The sequence below is a fragment of the Lytechinus pictus genome, chromosome 8 (assembly GCF_037042905.1).
Source record: "Lytechinus pictus isolate F3 Inbred chromosome 8, Lp3.0, whole genome shotgun sequence".
Lineage (NCBI taxonomy): Eukaryota > Metazoa > Echinodermata > Echinoidea > Temnopleuroida > Toxopneustidae > Lytechinus > Lytechinus pictus.
In genome coordinates, this window is record NC_087252.1 from 38,474,555 (window position 1) to 38,493,134 (window position 18,580).

Consider the following 18,580-nt stretch of genomic DNA (forward strand, 5'->3'; position numbering starts at 1 on the left):
TTTTTTATAAAATTCCCAGATTTTTCCCTAACTGGAAAAAAGTAAAATAATTTTCCCCGATTTCCCTGATGGGCTGGGAACCCTGGAAAATGTATTGTGAAATGGTCTTCGTGACAATGAACAACCAAGGAGTCTTTGTCGATCATTGGTGAATCAAAAGAGCAGTTTCTTCCTGGACTCTGGACAATTGCGAACTTGCAATTTTTTTTGGTCAGCTTCAAATCTTTAAAAGAATCTGCTGTTCCGGTTCACCAATTTTCGACAAAGACCTCCCAGCTGTTCTTTGTCATTCGACGAGCCTTTTCAATACATTTACTGTGTTTTTAATCCCTTCGTGCATCGCAGTACAGAAACTCCCTATTATCTATAAGTTATAACCAAGTTCCACTACTCGGTTTTGATTGGTGGAAGAGCAAGTTGAAATTGATTGCAACTCATACAAGAAATATAATATTTATGTGTATTATCACAAATATATTGCATTTTTTTACATATCCAATAAAATCACCAGTTTTTACCTGTCAGGTTTGAAAAATCAATTAATTTCAAAGTACACTCAGGATTTTGTTTCCCTTAGGAAAGTTGAAAGACATATTACATATATACAAACATTTTAGCACAACCCTTAACTTTGTACAATGGATCAGATATAACCCTGCTGCAAAATATGCAGTGGGTAAGTACATGTAGCTTTTAAATAATGTAACCCATAAAAGTTCTTTAACTTAATACATATAATTCAGTTTCAGATAATATACATACAGTATCTTTTTGTATATCAGATATAAGCCTGCTGCAAAATATGCAGTGGGTAAGTAACTTTTAAATAATGTAACCCATACAAGTTCTTTAACATAATACATACAAATCAGTTTCAGATAATATACATACAGCATCTTTTTGTAAAGCTTTTGAATAGTACTTTTGTTGTGAATACTTAAAGAAAAAATATACCCTGTAAATGTGGTTTTAGAATCAGCCTGAATAAAGTACAATACACGTGTTGTAAATACATTAGTACTGGAAAATAAAATAAGACACTTCGATCCACCATCTTTAAACCACAAACTGGAGTTTTTCATTTTCCCGAGTGAAAGTAATTACAAGGTAAAGATATAGATTCATTGCCCGTATTCTGAAGTCAGGTTTAACTTAGACCATGGTCTAACTCTGTGCTAAAATTATGGGAAGCCAAAAGTGTCAACATTTTTATTAAGTTGTATGTTTCTTATATTTACTATGTTCTTTCCTGATTCTTCAATGGTGAAGACAATCATCTATTTATACTTCCTAGACAATTATGAATGATTTTAGAGCCAAATGAGTTGAAATATGATATCTCTACTGTTAGTGATTTATGTAACAATTGGCTATCCATACTTAAACCACAACTTTAAACCAAAGTTTAAGTTAAACCCGACTTCAGAATACGGGCCATTGTTTCCATTGTAATTATGGAATATAATTAGAAATAGAAGTTGACTGATATATAAATGACATAATTTTCTGTACAATACCTTGAGCTATTAATGAATACAAGCTGTAAAAGTGAAGGTGATCATTATGTTCTTTAATCTTTTAAAAGATATCCTGCAAACTTGGTTCAATTTCACCTGTGTTACATGTTTGTATCCATAATTAATGGTTTGGTTTAATTTTCTTTCTGTTTGGTTTTTTTTTCTGCTGTAATGAAAACCAGCCTAATGTCAAGGTGAACTTTCCCTTTCATATATCCATGCTGTTTTTAAAAATGAGTCTATATTTATAATAATCTGGAGAAATATGAAAAAATAAACTTTGCACTACATTTACTCAAAAAGGTGTCTTTACCTGTATTTCAATTTAGCTCCTGCATTTTATATACATGATCGGCAATCCCAAATGGCTCACCATATTCGATTCATATTATATTCCATTGTACACCATGAAAGGTGTACTGTGAAATATGGTAGATTATCACCCGTATCAGACATCTGAGCTGGTCATTTACAAAACCGTATTTCCCTGTATTTTATTATTATCAGGAAGCGATAGGTATATTGTTTGTATTTTCCTCGGTCTCAATGCGCGTATTGACTTTGCATGCAGAGACGACGCAAAATATACCTTTGTATTTTCCCTGGTCTCCCATCCGGGCCTTTGAGGATGCGAATGAAGTGATACGCTTCATAATGTTCCGCGCACCAACGATCTACGTCATAATAAAGACAACGCTGGATCTGGGCGCTTGCAAGTACGTCATAATGGTAAAGTGCAGAGCCTAGACACTGATATTATCATGACACAACAGAACTCTATTCTTAAAAGATATCACTGTTATCATGATTTTTGCTCTAGATATCTGATTTGGATGATAATAAAATATTGACTGCCCTTCTTTCGGGGAACATCAAATATATTGCCCTTAAAAGACCCATATTGCCCTCGTCTAAAGACTCGGGCCAATATGATTCTTTTGCTGGCAATATATTTGATGTTCCCCTCAAGACCAGTCAATATTATATAATCACCACATTGTCTACAACTGGCATGCATACTGATGTTTGATCTAAACCCATGTCCATCTAAATCATTTGATCAAATTGCCATTCAGCCCATTTACGATTTTGTCATATTTCCAATAAGACCAAGCGAGTACTGGACATGTGATGGGTGGACCACACAGTAATTAGACCAAATTTATAGTAGACCAAACAGTAATAAGAGCAAATTGATAGTTAGACCAAGTGAGATTAGCCATGACAGTGTTAGACGACCATACCAACCCCATAGAAATGTTAGCATTAACAGAGCACGAACAATAGGCCCGGGCACATCTTTCGGATTGTGATGTCAAACCCGGGGGGGGGGGCACTCAACCAAAAAAGTAGTGGGTATGTGCCGCGGGCGAGACAAAAAACGGGGGCCTTGGAGCGGGCTTATTGTAAAAAGGAGGGTCCTCGGAACTACAAATGTTTGTGAAAACGGGGGTCCTTGGAACGGGTCCCTGCGTGTGAGTGCGTATGCATCCCTATGGAACGTGCATGCAGCTAGCCCAGCGGCACGGGCGCTGGGTGCGCTAGCGCAGAGGCGATGGTCGGACAGCGCTCTGCGGCCGCTTTTCACCAAAATTGCGGCTCATTGTAGCAGAACAATGCGACCGGAACGGCGTAACGGAAAATATGCGAAGCCTTGGAGCGGATTTATTTCTTCTTTTTCTCGATAAGAAGAAAATGCTATACTTTGGAGCGGCTTTCTTTGTTCTTTTTCTCAATAAGACAAAAAATGATATGCCTTGGAACGGAAATTTGAGTATAAAAATGGGGGTCCCCTCCGCGGCACATACCCACTAAGCATTATATACTGAGTGCCCCCCCCCCCCCCCTGGGTGTCAAACACCGATCCAAGATGGAACTTACATCAGACAACGATGTGACATTATCGGTTGTAAAAGGTCCTCTGTTATTAGTGCTTACATCGTTTTTGTGTGGCTGGCACTGCTTGTAAACCAAGTGTATACAAACCGCAGGGCTCGATATTAGGTGTGGCCCAGGGCAACCAAACATGAGAGTAGGGCCACCAAAATTCTGTAAAAGCCCACACTTGGTGGTCCGGTCGGGCTCCCGAAGTTTTGATAAATTGTAGTGTTTTCTATAGTTTTAGGGCCACCAAATTTGCTTTGCAGACCACCAAGAATGTCGACCCCCCCCCCCCCCCCCCCCAATAAAAAGACAGCGATCCCCCATCCATCATAAAATTATAGAACATTTTCACCTCTCACCCAGGTGCTAATTGGGTACCGGTAGGAAACGACCGTCATTGTGGTTGGTTTAGCAAGTGTGCGCCTAACAGGCTGCTTGAAATGCTATGAATCCAGTGACCGGTTAATAATAACTGTGAAGCGCTTTGAGCAGTCGTAGATTGATAAAACCCTATATAAATGCCAATCATTATTATTATTTTTATTACCCCTGTACACCATATGGTGGAGGTGGGAACGAGCTACGTTTGACATACGCAACTGCAATCAATGTAGCGATGATAGCTCCCAGGAGGAACATTCCGATCCCAATACCAGCTGCAGCTCCTGATAGATGGATGAAAGAAAAAAAAGGAAGAAGATAACAGAAATGAAAGGAGTAGTAATTTAATGAGAAAATAGGTCTGTACCAGCTTTTCAAGGAAGGTAGTCAATTTTTATATCAAAACTTGATATTTTTTTAAAAATCTAAATTTATGATTTATTGTATATAAAAGGGAACTTATTTTTAGGGGTTAGGTGCCACATTTTAATTTACCTCCACATGTATATCTTATTTTTTTCAATTGAAGCCCTTGATATATCATTGTGTAACTTAATTCTTTAAATGTAGTTTACTCGTATGAATGTGTTCATAAAATCATGAATTTAATGAATATTGTAATGACCTATTTTTTTTCATGAATATGGATACAAATGCATACCTCCCAACCCTAGGAGCAAAGAAATAGGAAAAAATTACCAAGACATTGCAAGAATTAGGAACACTTATAAATTCCCTATTCAATTTTTTTTTTACGAAATAGGAATAAACAGATAAAAATGGCAATTTTCTTTCCCCCCTCCCAAAAAATGGGAATATTGCTATTTAATAGGAACACTCGTCAGGTATGCAAATGACCAAATAACAGATTGAGAATAACTAGGAGGGATGGTAGTCCAACGATAGCTAGGGCTCCACACTAACCCTTTTTTTCTACTGGTGCGACCTGATCATGTCCGACCAGTACATCCCCATTTTTTCCATTTTCAACTGGACCAAACCTAAAATTTACTGGTCCCCCAAAATAAAGAAAAATAAAAAAAAGACTTGAGTTTATTTTGCTGTCTTTTATTGCTTATTGTTACCCCCCCCCAAAAAAAAAAAAAAAACCAGTACACACACACAACATAATTCATGAGAGCCATTTTTTTGAGACGCCAGAGCCATTTTTATCATTTACAAAAGAGAAAAATATATTTTGTGTCGGATATAATCTTACTGGTCATGGTGGACCAGTAAATCTGGCTTTTTCTGAAAAGTTACTGGCCCGACAGCAATTTTTACCGGTCTGGGACCGTCGTACCATTGCCAGTGTCGCCATTGGCGGCGGAAGCCAAACAATTTAGGGGGGACCACCAAAATTTTTTGACAAGCAAAAAAAAAAAGTTATATATCAACCAAAATTTTTAGGGGGGACCGACAAAAAATTTTGACAAGCCAAAAAAAAAGATCATCAACGAAAAATTTAGGGGGGGATCGCCGCCTATGAGTGTCGCGCGCTGCAATAGCTTACCTCTTCCTACACCTTCATTGTCATCCGATGGCGGGTGAAAGTCAAACCGAAGCGATCCTCTCCCAACAATCAGGGTCACATCCTATAAAACAAAAAATTGATAAATCCACAATGGAAACCTCGACTTTGATTTGATGGCTGCTGAGTACGGTTGCCACGGTAGTTGCATACATGGAAAAGTTACCCTAATTCAGTGGATACACGATACGGTAAGCCACCTATCGTTTGCAGCAGACAGGACGAAATTTGCAATGCCTTATGGGAAAAAGTCGACATCTATTGCGCGCGCGCTCGAGTTTGGCCGGCTTTGCATAAAATTATGCCGTTTACCAGGGCTAGGAGGTGGGAGAGAAATTTGGCGCATACTTACTTGCGAAATTTAGACCGTTTTCAGTGAATTCTTCCTACGCCTTTGCCATATGGTTTTCATTTTGTAATCACAGTGACCATACAGTACACTTGTACTGTGCGCTGCCAGCACGCAATGTCGACCCCAAAGTTTGAAATTGGCCTGTACGCTGCAACCGATAGATGGCTCACCGTATTGTGAAGCCACCCTATTGTTCATCATGAAATGGGGCCCCAGTAAAGAAGAATTCTTCACTGTACAACAATATCCAAAATGTATCCAAATAAATATACAATCATGATACAGTGCCGTCACCAGGTTTTTTCAAGGGGGGGGGGTACATTTAGGGGAAAAACAAGAGACAAAATTACCAATTCCGATGTCAGGCAGTGCTGCTGGTGGCATAAATAGCTTTTTTTTTCAATGTGGTCTGGAGGGGGTGCATTCACAAATTCAAATTCAATAGTTTATTGATATAAAATCCTGACATTGAAGGATCACCCTCACATTCTCTTCCCTCTCCCTCCATCCCCCCCCCCCCTGCCCCCGTGACAGCTAGGTGATTTACATTATATCAGCAAGAGGGAGCAAGTAGTGGATGAGGGTGGGAGGGTTGGGTTGATGGGGGAAGGTGCACAGGAGAGAGTTAAGTGGAGGGAGGTGGGTGAGGGTGATCACTGTAAGTAGAGGTGAAACCAGCCACCCCCACATTGGGTGATTTCCAAGTCCAGTGTTGGCCTTGGCGTTGGTGTTGAAATTTGGATTGCTTCCCCTAGCTCCAAAACTTATTCAGAGTTTGTAAAACCGCTCCAGATCACATCAATGACATCTCAGCAACTAGTGAGTGGCTTTTCAGGACCATCTTCATTTTGTGTTTGGTGTTATAATCGTGTATAAATTGGCCCAACACCAACACCAAAAGGTCAACACTGAGCTTGAAATCACCTAGTCAGGGACTAAACCAAATTTAACACCTGGATGACTGATTGATATCAATTATCTAAATAGATATCTTTCTTACCTTGCCATCCCTGGTGAAATTGATACGGATTGGATCTTTTCCAAGCACTCGTTCTTCGAGGGTAACGAGAGCCTCCGCCAGCTCGGGACCGTGCTTAGGGTTAACCGCGTTCCCTTCAACAGGTGGGAGGCCAAGCATGTCAAAGTAGACAATCAGAATCTCTTCAACACCCTCAGCAGCCTGTGAAAATCAAAAGGTGGAATTCAGTAAATAAAAAAAAACAAAAAAACTGGAACTACGGTTCCTGAAATGACGTAAATGGAACCATTTTCCAGTGGGTCACAGCCCTGAAGCATCACTACGGGTAGACTGTCATTTACTCTATAATGTACATTGTATGATGCCCAGATAATCTCATTTTACGTTTGGCTACTTAAAATATTATTTTGCACTTTGTCAAATGAAAATTTGGATAAATATAGCGCACTTTCCATCTTGATTAGATGTCATTTACTCTATAATGTACAATGTATAATATCCAGATAATATGATTTCATATTTGGCTACTTAAAGTATCATTTCGCACTTTGTCAAATGAGACTTTGGTTAAATATAGTTCTATCTTGATTGGATGTCATTTAATAATAATAATAATAGGCATTTATATAGCGCCATCTATCTAGAAATATTCTATTCCGAGGCGCGTTGTTATTATTATTATTACCCCGGCTTTAGCTCGAGCTGCCTTTCAGCGCTCATGCATTCAAGGAATTAATCCTGCCGGGTACCCATTCACCTCACCTGGGTTGAGTGCAGCACAATGTGGATAAATTTCTTGCTGAAGGAAATTACGCCATGGCTGGGATTCGAACCCACGACCCTCTGTTTCAAAGTCAGAAGACTTATCCACTGGGCCACAACGCTCCACATCTTTTACTCTATAATGTACAATGTATAATGTACAGATAATCTCATTTCAACTCTGGCTACTTGAAATATTATTTTGCACTTTTTACAGTATGAAGAAGAATTGCTCTTCCAGATAAGCAATTGTTAATTTTTGGTTTTTGGAGACTAAATGACTATCTTGGCTATTTACAGAGAACCTTACCTGGCGACTTATTAGTGGCTTTGGGATGGTAGGTCACAGATGGAAATTTACCAATAAAATACTCACATAAACATTGCCAATACGGCTCGCCGGAAGACCAGAGGCATTAGCCATGGCGTGCTGAACTGCAGCATAGAAATTTTGGGTGTTGTTCACGATGTAGTTTTTACGAATATCTAGGAAAGAGAAAAAGAGTAACCTAAGTCTGTTATTCATGACATTTTCACATAATGATAATGAAAAAAGAAGCAGATGACAAAAAAAAAAATTTTAATAAAAAGGAATCAAATTCCTATGATTTTATTACAAGGCTTTCCGTGTCATAATCACTGTATGTAATATCTAATGAAAAAAGGGAAAGCATATGGGCTATTCCACGGTTACCCACGTTACATTTGGAGACACCTTGACTCATACTTGGAGCTGTAACTCCATTATTATTGATAGGAACTAATCATCTCTTTATCACAACATAGTACGCAGTCTGACTATCCTTTGTATAAAAACAAAACTTGGGAAATTTCATTATGCTCATGGCAAATCTTTGAAATGTGTCGGTTACTCATGTTACATGATTTGGACATGCATCAAATGAAAAGTGGACATAAGTGAAAAGGGTCCTCATACAAGGCTTTTATGAAAGTTGTTTATATCCATTTCAAAGAAGTATATTAGGGAGACAAGTTTGTATATAATTAAAAAAATAAAGAACACATGGTTTTTACTAGGGGTGCAGATAAAGTGGTTACTAACGTTACGGTTCAGATGGGCTATACAGTACAAAGACACATTGAGCTCATGTCTACCAACCTATGGAATTGCCCATATACAGATAGATTGAGATGTGGTAGTCAACACCAGCCTGTATTCATATAGGCCTATAACAATCGACGGTAATACTAAATGTTTAATTTTGCCGTAGCGGAGGTTAATGTCGTCTAACAGCCATAATTCAATAACCATTTGATCAAATAATCTTTTTGTCCAATCATCAGTTCACCTATGACCATTTCGTCTCGTAACAAGTTGGTCTAATATCCATTTTCTTTTTATTCATTTCGCCCAATTAACAGTCAGTCCATTTAGACCAAATGGTATATGGACTAAATGGCTATTGGACCAACTGATTATTAGATGAAATGGTGAGTGTATAAAATGGCAATTAGTCCGTGTGGATAGTGGACGAACTGATGATAGACCAAATAATAGAAGACGAGATGGTAATTGGACGAATTGGCATAAGAGTAAGACCAATTGAAAATAAACCATCCACCGCACCTCTCCGACCACTACTACGTACCCATTCCCAAGATCTCTACAGCCATGGAGCGGCTGTCCTCTTCATTGTAGCACAGGTGAACATCAAAGACATAAGATGAGATATGATAGGTGTAATGAAACATGTTTTGTATGTGAACGACGTTGACTGGAAAGCCCCCAACCTGAAAAGAAAACAATAATAATTATAATAATTGGCTTTTATATAGCGCATTGGAACTTCCCCCAGTTACAATGTACAATAGGTCTTTGATGCATAATTACCAACCCTCAAGAAATTTACGATCCTCACCATCTAATCTCCTACAAATTCTAGTTGCTAATAAATCATGCGGGGAACGGGCCTTTGCTCATGCAGGGCCTAGCATGTGGAATTCTCTCCCACAGAGTTTGAATACCCAGACTTCAGCGACCACCTCCAAGGACAATCTGAAAACATACCTGTATAAGAGTGTTTTTTGATAGATATTGACTTATTGTTCAGACATGTATTATATGTAGTTTTTGTTGTTCTGCTCTGAAGCGCCTTGAGCTCATGTATTATTATTATTAATCTACGACTGCTCAAAACACTCCACGATTACCATTACCCAGTCACTGGATTCATAGCTTTTTAGCAGCCTGTTTGACGCGCACTTGCTAAACCAACCACAATGACGGTCGTTTCCCACCGGTTCCCAATTAGCACCTGGGTGAGAGTGGCAAAGTGTGGATTGACGCCTTGCCAAAGGGCGCTAGGCCATGGTGGGATTCGAACACACAACCCTCTGATTACAAAGCGAGAGCCAGAATCGCTGCAAAACGGCGCTTCCACTACTAATCAAAATATGGTTGCTGTATCGGTTCTATGACATTTGCTCCGGCGACAATTGCTCAACTAAAATCCACACACTAATCAAAGACTAACTTCTATCCTAGTTTTAACAATATACCCTTCCCTAAATCGAACCCCCAACCTTACAAAACGCCCTATTGCAACCCTAGCCATAACTCTACATCTTTGACAATATAAAACCTGGCCCCCGTTTTACAAAGAGTTGCGAATAATCGGATTAATCACAACTTTAAATTGAATAATCCATGCAGAAGAAAGATCTCCCCACTGCACATCACCGTGAATGGAGTTGAGAAGTTGCTATCAAGGATAAATGCTTCCAAAGCGTCAGGTCCAGATCTCATCCCACACACGGTACTAAACGAATGTGCAAAGGAACTGGCTCCAGGTTTGCAAGATTTTTCCAGTTATTGGTTGACTTAGGCAGAGTACCATCTGACTGGAAGAAGGCACATGTTACACCAGTCTTTAAGAAACGTGATGTACACTCAACTGGAAATTATCTCCCTTACATCAGTGATCTGCAGACAGCTAGAGCATATCATCTGTAAGCACCTCTTCAAACATCTACAAGAAAACAATATCTTGTCGTCTCTCAACCACGGGTTCATGTCCGGACATTCAACTGAAACTCAACTACTGACCACGGGACATGATCTCCTTCTCGCCCATGACAAGAAAGTACAGTCAGACGTCATCATACTAGATTTTGCCAAGGCGTTTGATACAGTGCCTCACTCGCTACTCCTACACAAACTAGCGAACTACGGGATAGATGGCTCGATACACAAGTGGCTTACATCCTTCCTAACACACAGGGAGATGACGGTTGTAGTTGATGGAGAGCATTCCGACCAAGAGGAAGAAAAATCAGGTGTGCCGCAGGGGACAGTACTCGGACCCTTGTTATTTCTATGCCACATCAACGACCTCCCTGATGTTGTCAAGTCACAGGTTTGCTTATTCGCAGATGACTGTGTGCTGTATAGACAGATTAAGTCTCAACGAGACCATCATAAGCTGCAGCAGGACCTTACTGCATTAGAAAACTGGGCATCCACTAGGGGAATGAGGTTCAATGCTGGCAAGTGCCAAGTTATGAGCATAAATGCCAAAACCACATACTTTTACACCATAAATGACTGTATACTTAAACATGTATCTCAACATTTATATCTTGGAGTAACACTAGCTGACAATCTGAAGTGGTCACCCCAGATCAACAAAGCTGTGAGGAAGGCAAACTCTGTCCTTGCTTTACTCAGAAGGAACCTAAGTTTCTGCCCAGAAACTGCAAGCGCACAGTGTACATTGCACTAGTCAGATCTATCCTGGAATATGGTGCATGTGTGTGGGATCCTTATCTTCAGGATATCCAATGTCTGGAGAAAACACAGCGTAGAGCAGTACGGTTCATCTGCGGGGACTACAGCTCTCGAGAACCAGGTTCGATTACCAAAATGAGAGAAAATATTAACCTGCCTACTCTTGCCTCAAGACGCCAAGTCCTGAAACTTACATCCTACTTCAAAGTGGTCGAGGGGTCGGTTCCTGCCCTTCCTGTTGACAAATTTCTAATTATAGCAAGACCTAAACGTAATATCAAAGCTAAGAAATTTGTAAACTTTGATGCTACTAATGTGATAGAGAGACAGGTAACAAATAACTCCAAGTGTTTCTCAATAAGACATTGTAACACAGAGCAGTTAAGAAATTCTTTTTTTGTGAATACAACGTTGGCATGGAATCAACTCCCTAGCGAAGTTGTCAGCAGTACATCACCAGAGGCGTTTAAAGCCAAAATCGAAGAAAGCCACCTACGTTTCGACTAAACTCATTTGCACCCTCTCCTAACCCGGTGCATTATACCTCACGGTCCTGCACTGTATTATATCCAGATCCAGAACTATGGACGGCCAGCAACGTCAACATCTATTATGCACGTTTGTTCAAAATATTTTCTAACTATGAAGTATATTCATACATTCATTGTTTCCTTGAAAATTCACTGTGTTTCTCTTTGTTTTTTACAAAGGAAATTGTGCAAATTTCTAGTAAAAAAAAATTATGACACTGATGGTTTTCCATAGTTACGATTGGTTGGATCAATCGTAACTCTTTGTAAGACGGGGCCCAGGTGTGTATTTCACAAAGCTGTACGTAAGTTAGCAACGACTTTTAGAATGACTGGTGATCCTTTCTTCCACGCTGAATAACAACCAATGAACATTTAATGGTGAATATCATGTACCACAAAGAAGGATCACCCGTAGTTCTTAAAGTCACTCTTAACCATAGAGATGTATACTAATTACGCTAGAGTGCGGAGTCGCCATAGGCGCACGTACTTAACGTCTGTGTTTGCGCGGAGCGTGGTCGGCCATTGCTCGATAGGTCTAGATTTACAAAAGTACCCGGATGTACACATAGCTCGTACGTAGTAACGCTGTGAAAAAGGGATGCCATCTCCGGCCTTTATCTTGAAGAAAAGAACACAACCTCATTACAATCGAAAAATATGAATGACTAATTGCATCTCAATTAACTATTAGAGTGATTACATGGGGATTATGCTATTAATTCGTCATTTTTACCTGATTTCTCGGGATGAAATTCTCCTTAATAATTTGCATTTACCTGTCCATTCATAGGCCTATTATAGATAACACTAGATAACAATATTGATAATATCACATAAATTAATATATAAAGATAAAACATACGACGTACATTAATTAGACAGTTTGACAAGTATTCAAAAGACAGTGAATTAGCCCATCTTCTCTGGATTTCCTTATTTTAACTGCATCGTCCTTTTCCCACATTTCCTTCCGAGTTCACGTCGTTTGATTCCATGTTCTCTTGACCAATTTGTTTATGTTGGATATGATTTTGTAATGACTACGGTGTGTCTACTTATGTAACTTGCTTTGATTTTTATGAAATATATCATTTTTAATGTACAATAATTTGTATAAGTTATAGTGTTTTGATGTTGATTACTATATGCGGTAGTATAATTTTAATTGCAAGTAGAATAAAGGGCATCTCATTATTGTTAATAATAAATAATAAATTCCAAAACATGCAGGCCTATGTGGCACTGAAAATGAAATATTGATTTTAAATGTCGAGAATGACTTTTTATTGTTACAACTTTTTGCTTTTTGATTCCCTTCACTTTAAGTTATTTTTTTTATTCGCTTTTTAGGGGGTGCATTAAAATAACATAAGCACCCAAGCAAATTCACTTTAACATACTAATAAAAAAAGAATACATGGGGTGGAACTGAACCCCTCCCTGAAACGGTGAAAATGAACATTAAATGATTGTGATTTTGTGTACTACAGATCAATTTCAAAGCCGTTCTGTGGCCCCATGGCATATAAACGGATATAATAATTTTGTTCATCCATGGAAATCCGTTATAAAACAAAACTGAATAATCTTGAAACTCAGGTCCATAGACTAGCCAATGAAATTAAAAGAAGAAAACCAGAAAATCAAATAAGACACTTTTAAAATGACAAACAAAACTGAACTTATGCAAAATGCGTATTTATCTGTCAATAATTATGTATAGGCCGGTGCCAGAGTTTTTTTTGGGAAATCTTTGCCATAAAGTTAATATTCAAGCGACACAGACACAGTTAATTAACAGTTTCAAGAAAGGAACATATAGTCGAGATTAAAGTAGGATGATCACTCAACAGCGGACAAATTAGAATATCTTATTCCAAGTATTTGTTAGTGTTTTATTGTCAATATCGTTGTTTAATACGTGTATGCTTGGTTTTAGTACTCACAATTTTGCAACCGCTTTTATATAAGTTTATTAAGTATATGCATTTATCCATTTCATGTCTGATATTGTTATCAATTTTTTTTTTACATTCAGTTTTAGTAATAATATTCTTTGTAGTATGATACAAATTATAATCTCCTCCTCCCGTCCCTTTTCTTCTACTATCCTTCTTCTTCTTTTTTCCCCTCTCTTTATTATTCTATCTTTGATTTGTTCACATAATATTGGTCCATTGGAATCATTATAGGATCACAAACACCAGCGATATATCAACAGAATATTTCCCTATCAGCATAGTATTTCAGCCGGGTTGAATCAAGTCCGACTTTCCAGAAAATCAAAGTGAAATTGCTTTATGTTGCACATTGTAATTTGTTTACTCTGCGAACTGTTGAAATGTTTGCAAGGCAATAATATACTGTAATCATCCTACCCCCCCCCCCATTAGGCCTCCTGTACATTGCAAAATGTACGAGGCTGCATGCGCGCATTTGATATGCAAATTTTGCTGTCAACAAACTTTTGATCGCATATAAGAAAATAATTAATATGATCGATGGTTGCCTACATTGGAAATCTAAATCATCAATTAACTGGACCAATGTGTAAACAATTTTAAATATGATCAATAAAAAGTCGTTTTATGATACTCACGAGCATTGGCGGCGGAGCAGAGGATTATCTTTTGTGTTTGGGGGGGGGGGGGACTCAACAATAGCCGTCCCCACAAACACAAAAGAAAAGGCCTCTGCTCCGCCGCCAATGCTCACGAGCTATTGTGATGTTGGTTACACGGGGAAAAAGGAGTTCGGCCCTATTATAACTTTCTTTATTATTATTTCTATGTGTAGATATATAAGGTGAAGAAATAAATTATCAGCAATCAGCGTCATACTTATATTAGGAAACTATACTTGAAAAAATGCAGTAGTAGGCCTACATAGTTTTATTAAAATTCATCCCTTCCAAATCATTAGAAAATAGAAGTCATATTAATGTATCGAAATGTTATGATCAAAGCAAAAATAATTGGGGATGTAGCCTACTGATCGTTGGCCAATAGGTAGGATATATGCGCTATAAATAGGCCTGTTTAGGCATATTTGTCCTCAGTTTTGTTGGATTTTTTGTTAATTTGAACTTTAATCCAGTGCAATATTTACAATTTTGCTTTTCAATTTGCTTTCGCGCTCACATTTCATCGTTTTGTTCCGGTTCTATGCTCATCCATGTACATGCCCCATAGGTACTGTACGCGCATGGCAGGCTGCGAAGACCTATCGAGTAATGGCGGCCGGTCTCCGCGTAATCACAGCGATTTGACGAAGTACGCCCTCTAGCGTTATTAGTATACATCTCTATGCTCTTAACTTACGAACGGCTTTATGAAACAGCCCCCTGGAGCAAATGTTGTGTCACCGTCGTATCATTAGTATATGAAAACCTTGTATCTCAAAATCTGAAAATTTGGAAGGACAGCTCAGATGTCTTTCAGAATTATGTCAATGGTGGAATCTCATTGGTCCAAATTCACAAAGGTGGTTTTGAAAACCATTGGCTGAACCCATGGTTTATGCAGATTTCCTGGATAAATTACAACGCCTATGCGCCTTTCTGTCACAGTGCACCAAATTGACGCCTGTTGCCATGGTTGAGTGTAACATTTCATTCCTTAGTCCATTGTTTTGAACAGTGGACTTATTAATTCAAAACAGTGGACTCATGAATAAAACAGCGTGGATAACCACAGCAACAGGCATCAATTTGGTGCACTGTGACAAAAGCGAGCATCAATTTTTTTTTTTTTTTTTTAATACGCTGTAAATCAAGCGTAAATTATTCAAGAAATCTGCATAAACCATGGGTTCAACCGATGGTTTTCAAAACCACCTTAGTGAATTCAGGTCATATTGTCTGAAAACAGTTTTCTAATTCCTGTAGAGAACTCTTCAAAGGCAAAAGGAAGGTTCCCACAATTAAAAAAGAAGTTTTTTCTATGGTGTACAGACCAGCGTTAAACAAAGTAACCTAGCACTTGTGGCAGTAAACTACAGTAAATTCAGAAATATTCGCCGTACATTAATCGGCGAGCGCAAATTTAAAAAATGTGAACGAGCATCTTTTGAACCCGGGTCGATTGCGTGTATCCTTTTGTCAAGGAGACTGTATAATGCATGCTTCATCGTGCACATCGCAATCACAAGATATTTTTTTCAATACTAACTTTTTTTTTTGTTGCAGATCGTTATTTTATACATGATGTTGCTTGAAATATAAGTTGTTTTTGCTGTTTGATTGGCGAGTGTTTAGGTCTGTTTGACATGTCTGATGCTTTCTTGAGAGGTACTGATATTTGTATACTATCTAGCTTTAGTTTTCAAGAAGACGTCTTGTCGATCTCCAAGGTAGGTCGATTGATCCCATGCACTTTGAATCCCCCGGTCTCTACCAGGCGCTTGGCCCCATACCATACCAGGCCAGCAGCACCTCCATTTTGCCTTGCCTGTTGTCTGCCCCACAAAGAAAAGTCGCGCGAAATGTCACAAAAGCTCATGATTGGATCGAAACAATGCTGAATTACGCCGCTGTAGAGCTAGAATATGAGCAGAAAATAAAATTTTTTGGCCTGAAATGTTAATTAAAACTAGCCACAAATTGGAAAGAAGGAAGAGACTTTGTGATTGTGGAGTGGGCATCGCAAGTTCAAGAACCCACAAATATGTTTTTAAGCCGCCCAGCGTGAAAAATAAATCCCACAAAAAATAACAGCGTTTACACTATTCTAGAAGGGAAAAAGGTTCACAATGTGAAAGTCACATAATACTCACATCGGCAGTTAAAGAAGATTTAAATTGTAAAGGCATCTGATGAACCAATCCAGTTTGATCCGTGCCACCGGTCCAGTTACCCTGTACAAAAAATCATTCACAAGAATAGGGGGGTTATTCACTAACAGACGAGATCAATTAAAACGAGCTGTATAGCTGAGAAATGTGGTTAGAGTGATTTTATAATGAAGGTATATTGTTTCCAGGGCCCCGTCTTACAAAGAGTTACGATTGATCCAATCAATCGTAACTCTATGGAAATCCATCAGTGTCATAATATTTTCTACAAAAAGTGTGCAAAATGTCCTTTGTAAACAAAGGAGAACACAACAAATTGTCAAGAAATCAATGAATTTATGGATATACATGTACATTGTACATTCATATCTAGAATTTTTTTTGAACAAACATGCATTTTATATGTTGACTTTGCTGGCTTTCCATAGTTGTGATTGATCGGATCAATTGTAACTCTTTGTAAGACGGGGCATAGATCATTACACAACTGTGCTGATTGTATACATATAAATCTTGACTTCTGTTGTTAAAATAAAGATATTTTATAAATACAGAAAAGCTTAAAATGATACTACAAGCATATAGACACAATGTTTTATTGTACTATGAATGAAAGTCATGTGTATCAGAATCAATTACAGGAAACGGAAATTTGATGATAATCTACGACATTCAATATTAAAACATTCATTTTAATTCTATTCAATTCAATTCAATTAGATTTAATTCCATTCAATCTTTATATTCAATTCAATTTAATCCAATCCAATTCCATCCAAATTCCAATCCAAATAAAGGAGAAATATATTGATTATGAATATTATATATCAGTGGAAAGGTCATGATGTGGGGATTATCATTTGGCCATTCAAAAATAACGAAAGTAATACATAAGGTGGAAATCGCCAATTAAAAAGCGCTAAAATGCCTCTCCGAAATAAGCCTCCCATCGGTCTCTGAAGTGACTCGAATTTGATGACGTGTATGAGTGTACGAGAGACGCAAGTGGAGCTTGACGTGGGAGAGCCAATCACGTCTCTCGTACACTTATACATGTCATAAAAAAAAACCAATTTCGCGGACGTAATTGAGCGTGTTTGAAACATTCAGAGAGAGAACTTTAAACTATCAATTAAGTGAGTTTCATCGGTCTCCATGATAAATGATGCACACCATCGTGTTCTTCTTATTTTCCCCTTTAATTTGATATATAATTCTTCATTTTTATGATTTTCAATATATTTCTACTTTAAATGCAATCTAATTCAATTTAATCCTATTCAATTCAATTCAATCCAATCCAATCCAATCTAACAATCCAATCCAAATCAAATCAAATCAATTCAATTACATTTAATTAATTTCTAGAGTGGTCTTACAAAGAGTTCCAACAGATTGGGTGATTTCAGGTTCAGTGTTGACCTCTCTGTGTTGGTGTTAGATCAATTTTTACACGAGTATAACACCAAACATAAAATGAAGATGGTACTGAAAGGAAAGGTCAGTCACTAGGTGTTGAGCTATCAATATTGTGATCAGGGCTCCATAACACAAAGATTAGCGATCAATCGCTAAATGAACTGACCAATCAATATCAATATTACACGTGCCTTTGGTTAAAATTACTGAGCAGGGACCAATCAGTGGGGTTCTTTCATAATTGCAATCCATCGCAAACGTTTGTGTTACGGAGCCCTGGATTATTTGTGTAATCTCAGAATAGGGTTTGAAGCTTGAAAACGCAATCCAAAATGTGCTTCCAACACCAACACCAACACCGGACTTGAAATCACCCATTCAATTCAAACTCAAACCATCTCATATCAAGACATCAATCTCAAGATCAATCATAATTTGAGTGTAATTTCAATTTATATTCTGCATTCTAAGAATCTTGCTATAGTGATTGGCCAGAAGGCGGTCATGTGATAAAGGGTAGTTTCCCCCATCAATCATCACTCGCAGTGATGGCCCTTTTTTGTTTCGCTGATCTTTTTCAGCCCATAGCAGAGCTGCCAAGTTGTATTTTGCATTTTCAGTATTCTTGTCCCCCAAAATCAGTATTTTGACAAAAAAATCAGTATTTTTACCGTATGAGA

The 18,580-nt window shown here is 38.1% G+C and overlaps 1 protein-coding gene across 1 annotated transcript in view; it reads right to left on the reverse strand.

Annotated features, from left to right (window-relative positions):
• Positions 1–1,682: 1,682 nt before the first annotated feature.
• The window catches only part of LOC129266666 (uncharacterized), a 43,025-nt gene continuing 26,127 nt past the window's right edge, over positions 1,683–18,580 (reverse strand). Inside the window, exons 9-14 of the mRNA XM_064104051.1 lie at positions 16,464–16,544; positions 9,017–9,158; positions 7,783–7,892; positions 6,666–6,845; positions 5,296–5,377; positions 1,683–4,066 (exon numbers count right to left, since the gene is read on the reverse strand). Coding sequence (XP_063960121.1) covers positions 3,945–4,066; positions 5,296–5,377; positions 6,666–6,845; positions 7,783–7,892; positions 9,017–9,158; positions 16,464–16,544 — 717 coding nt within the window. The 3' untranslated portion in view covers positions 1,683–3,944. The remainder of the gene's footprint in view (positions 4,067–5,295; positions 5,378–6,665; positions 6,846–7,782; positions 7,893–9,016; positions 9,159–16,463; positions 16,545–18,580) is intronic.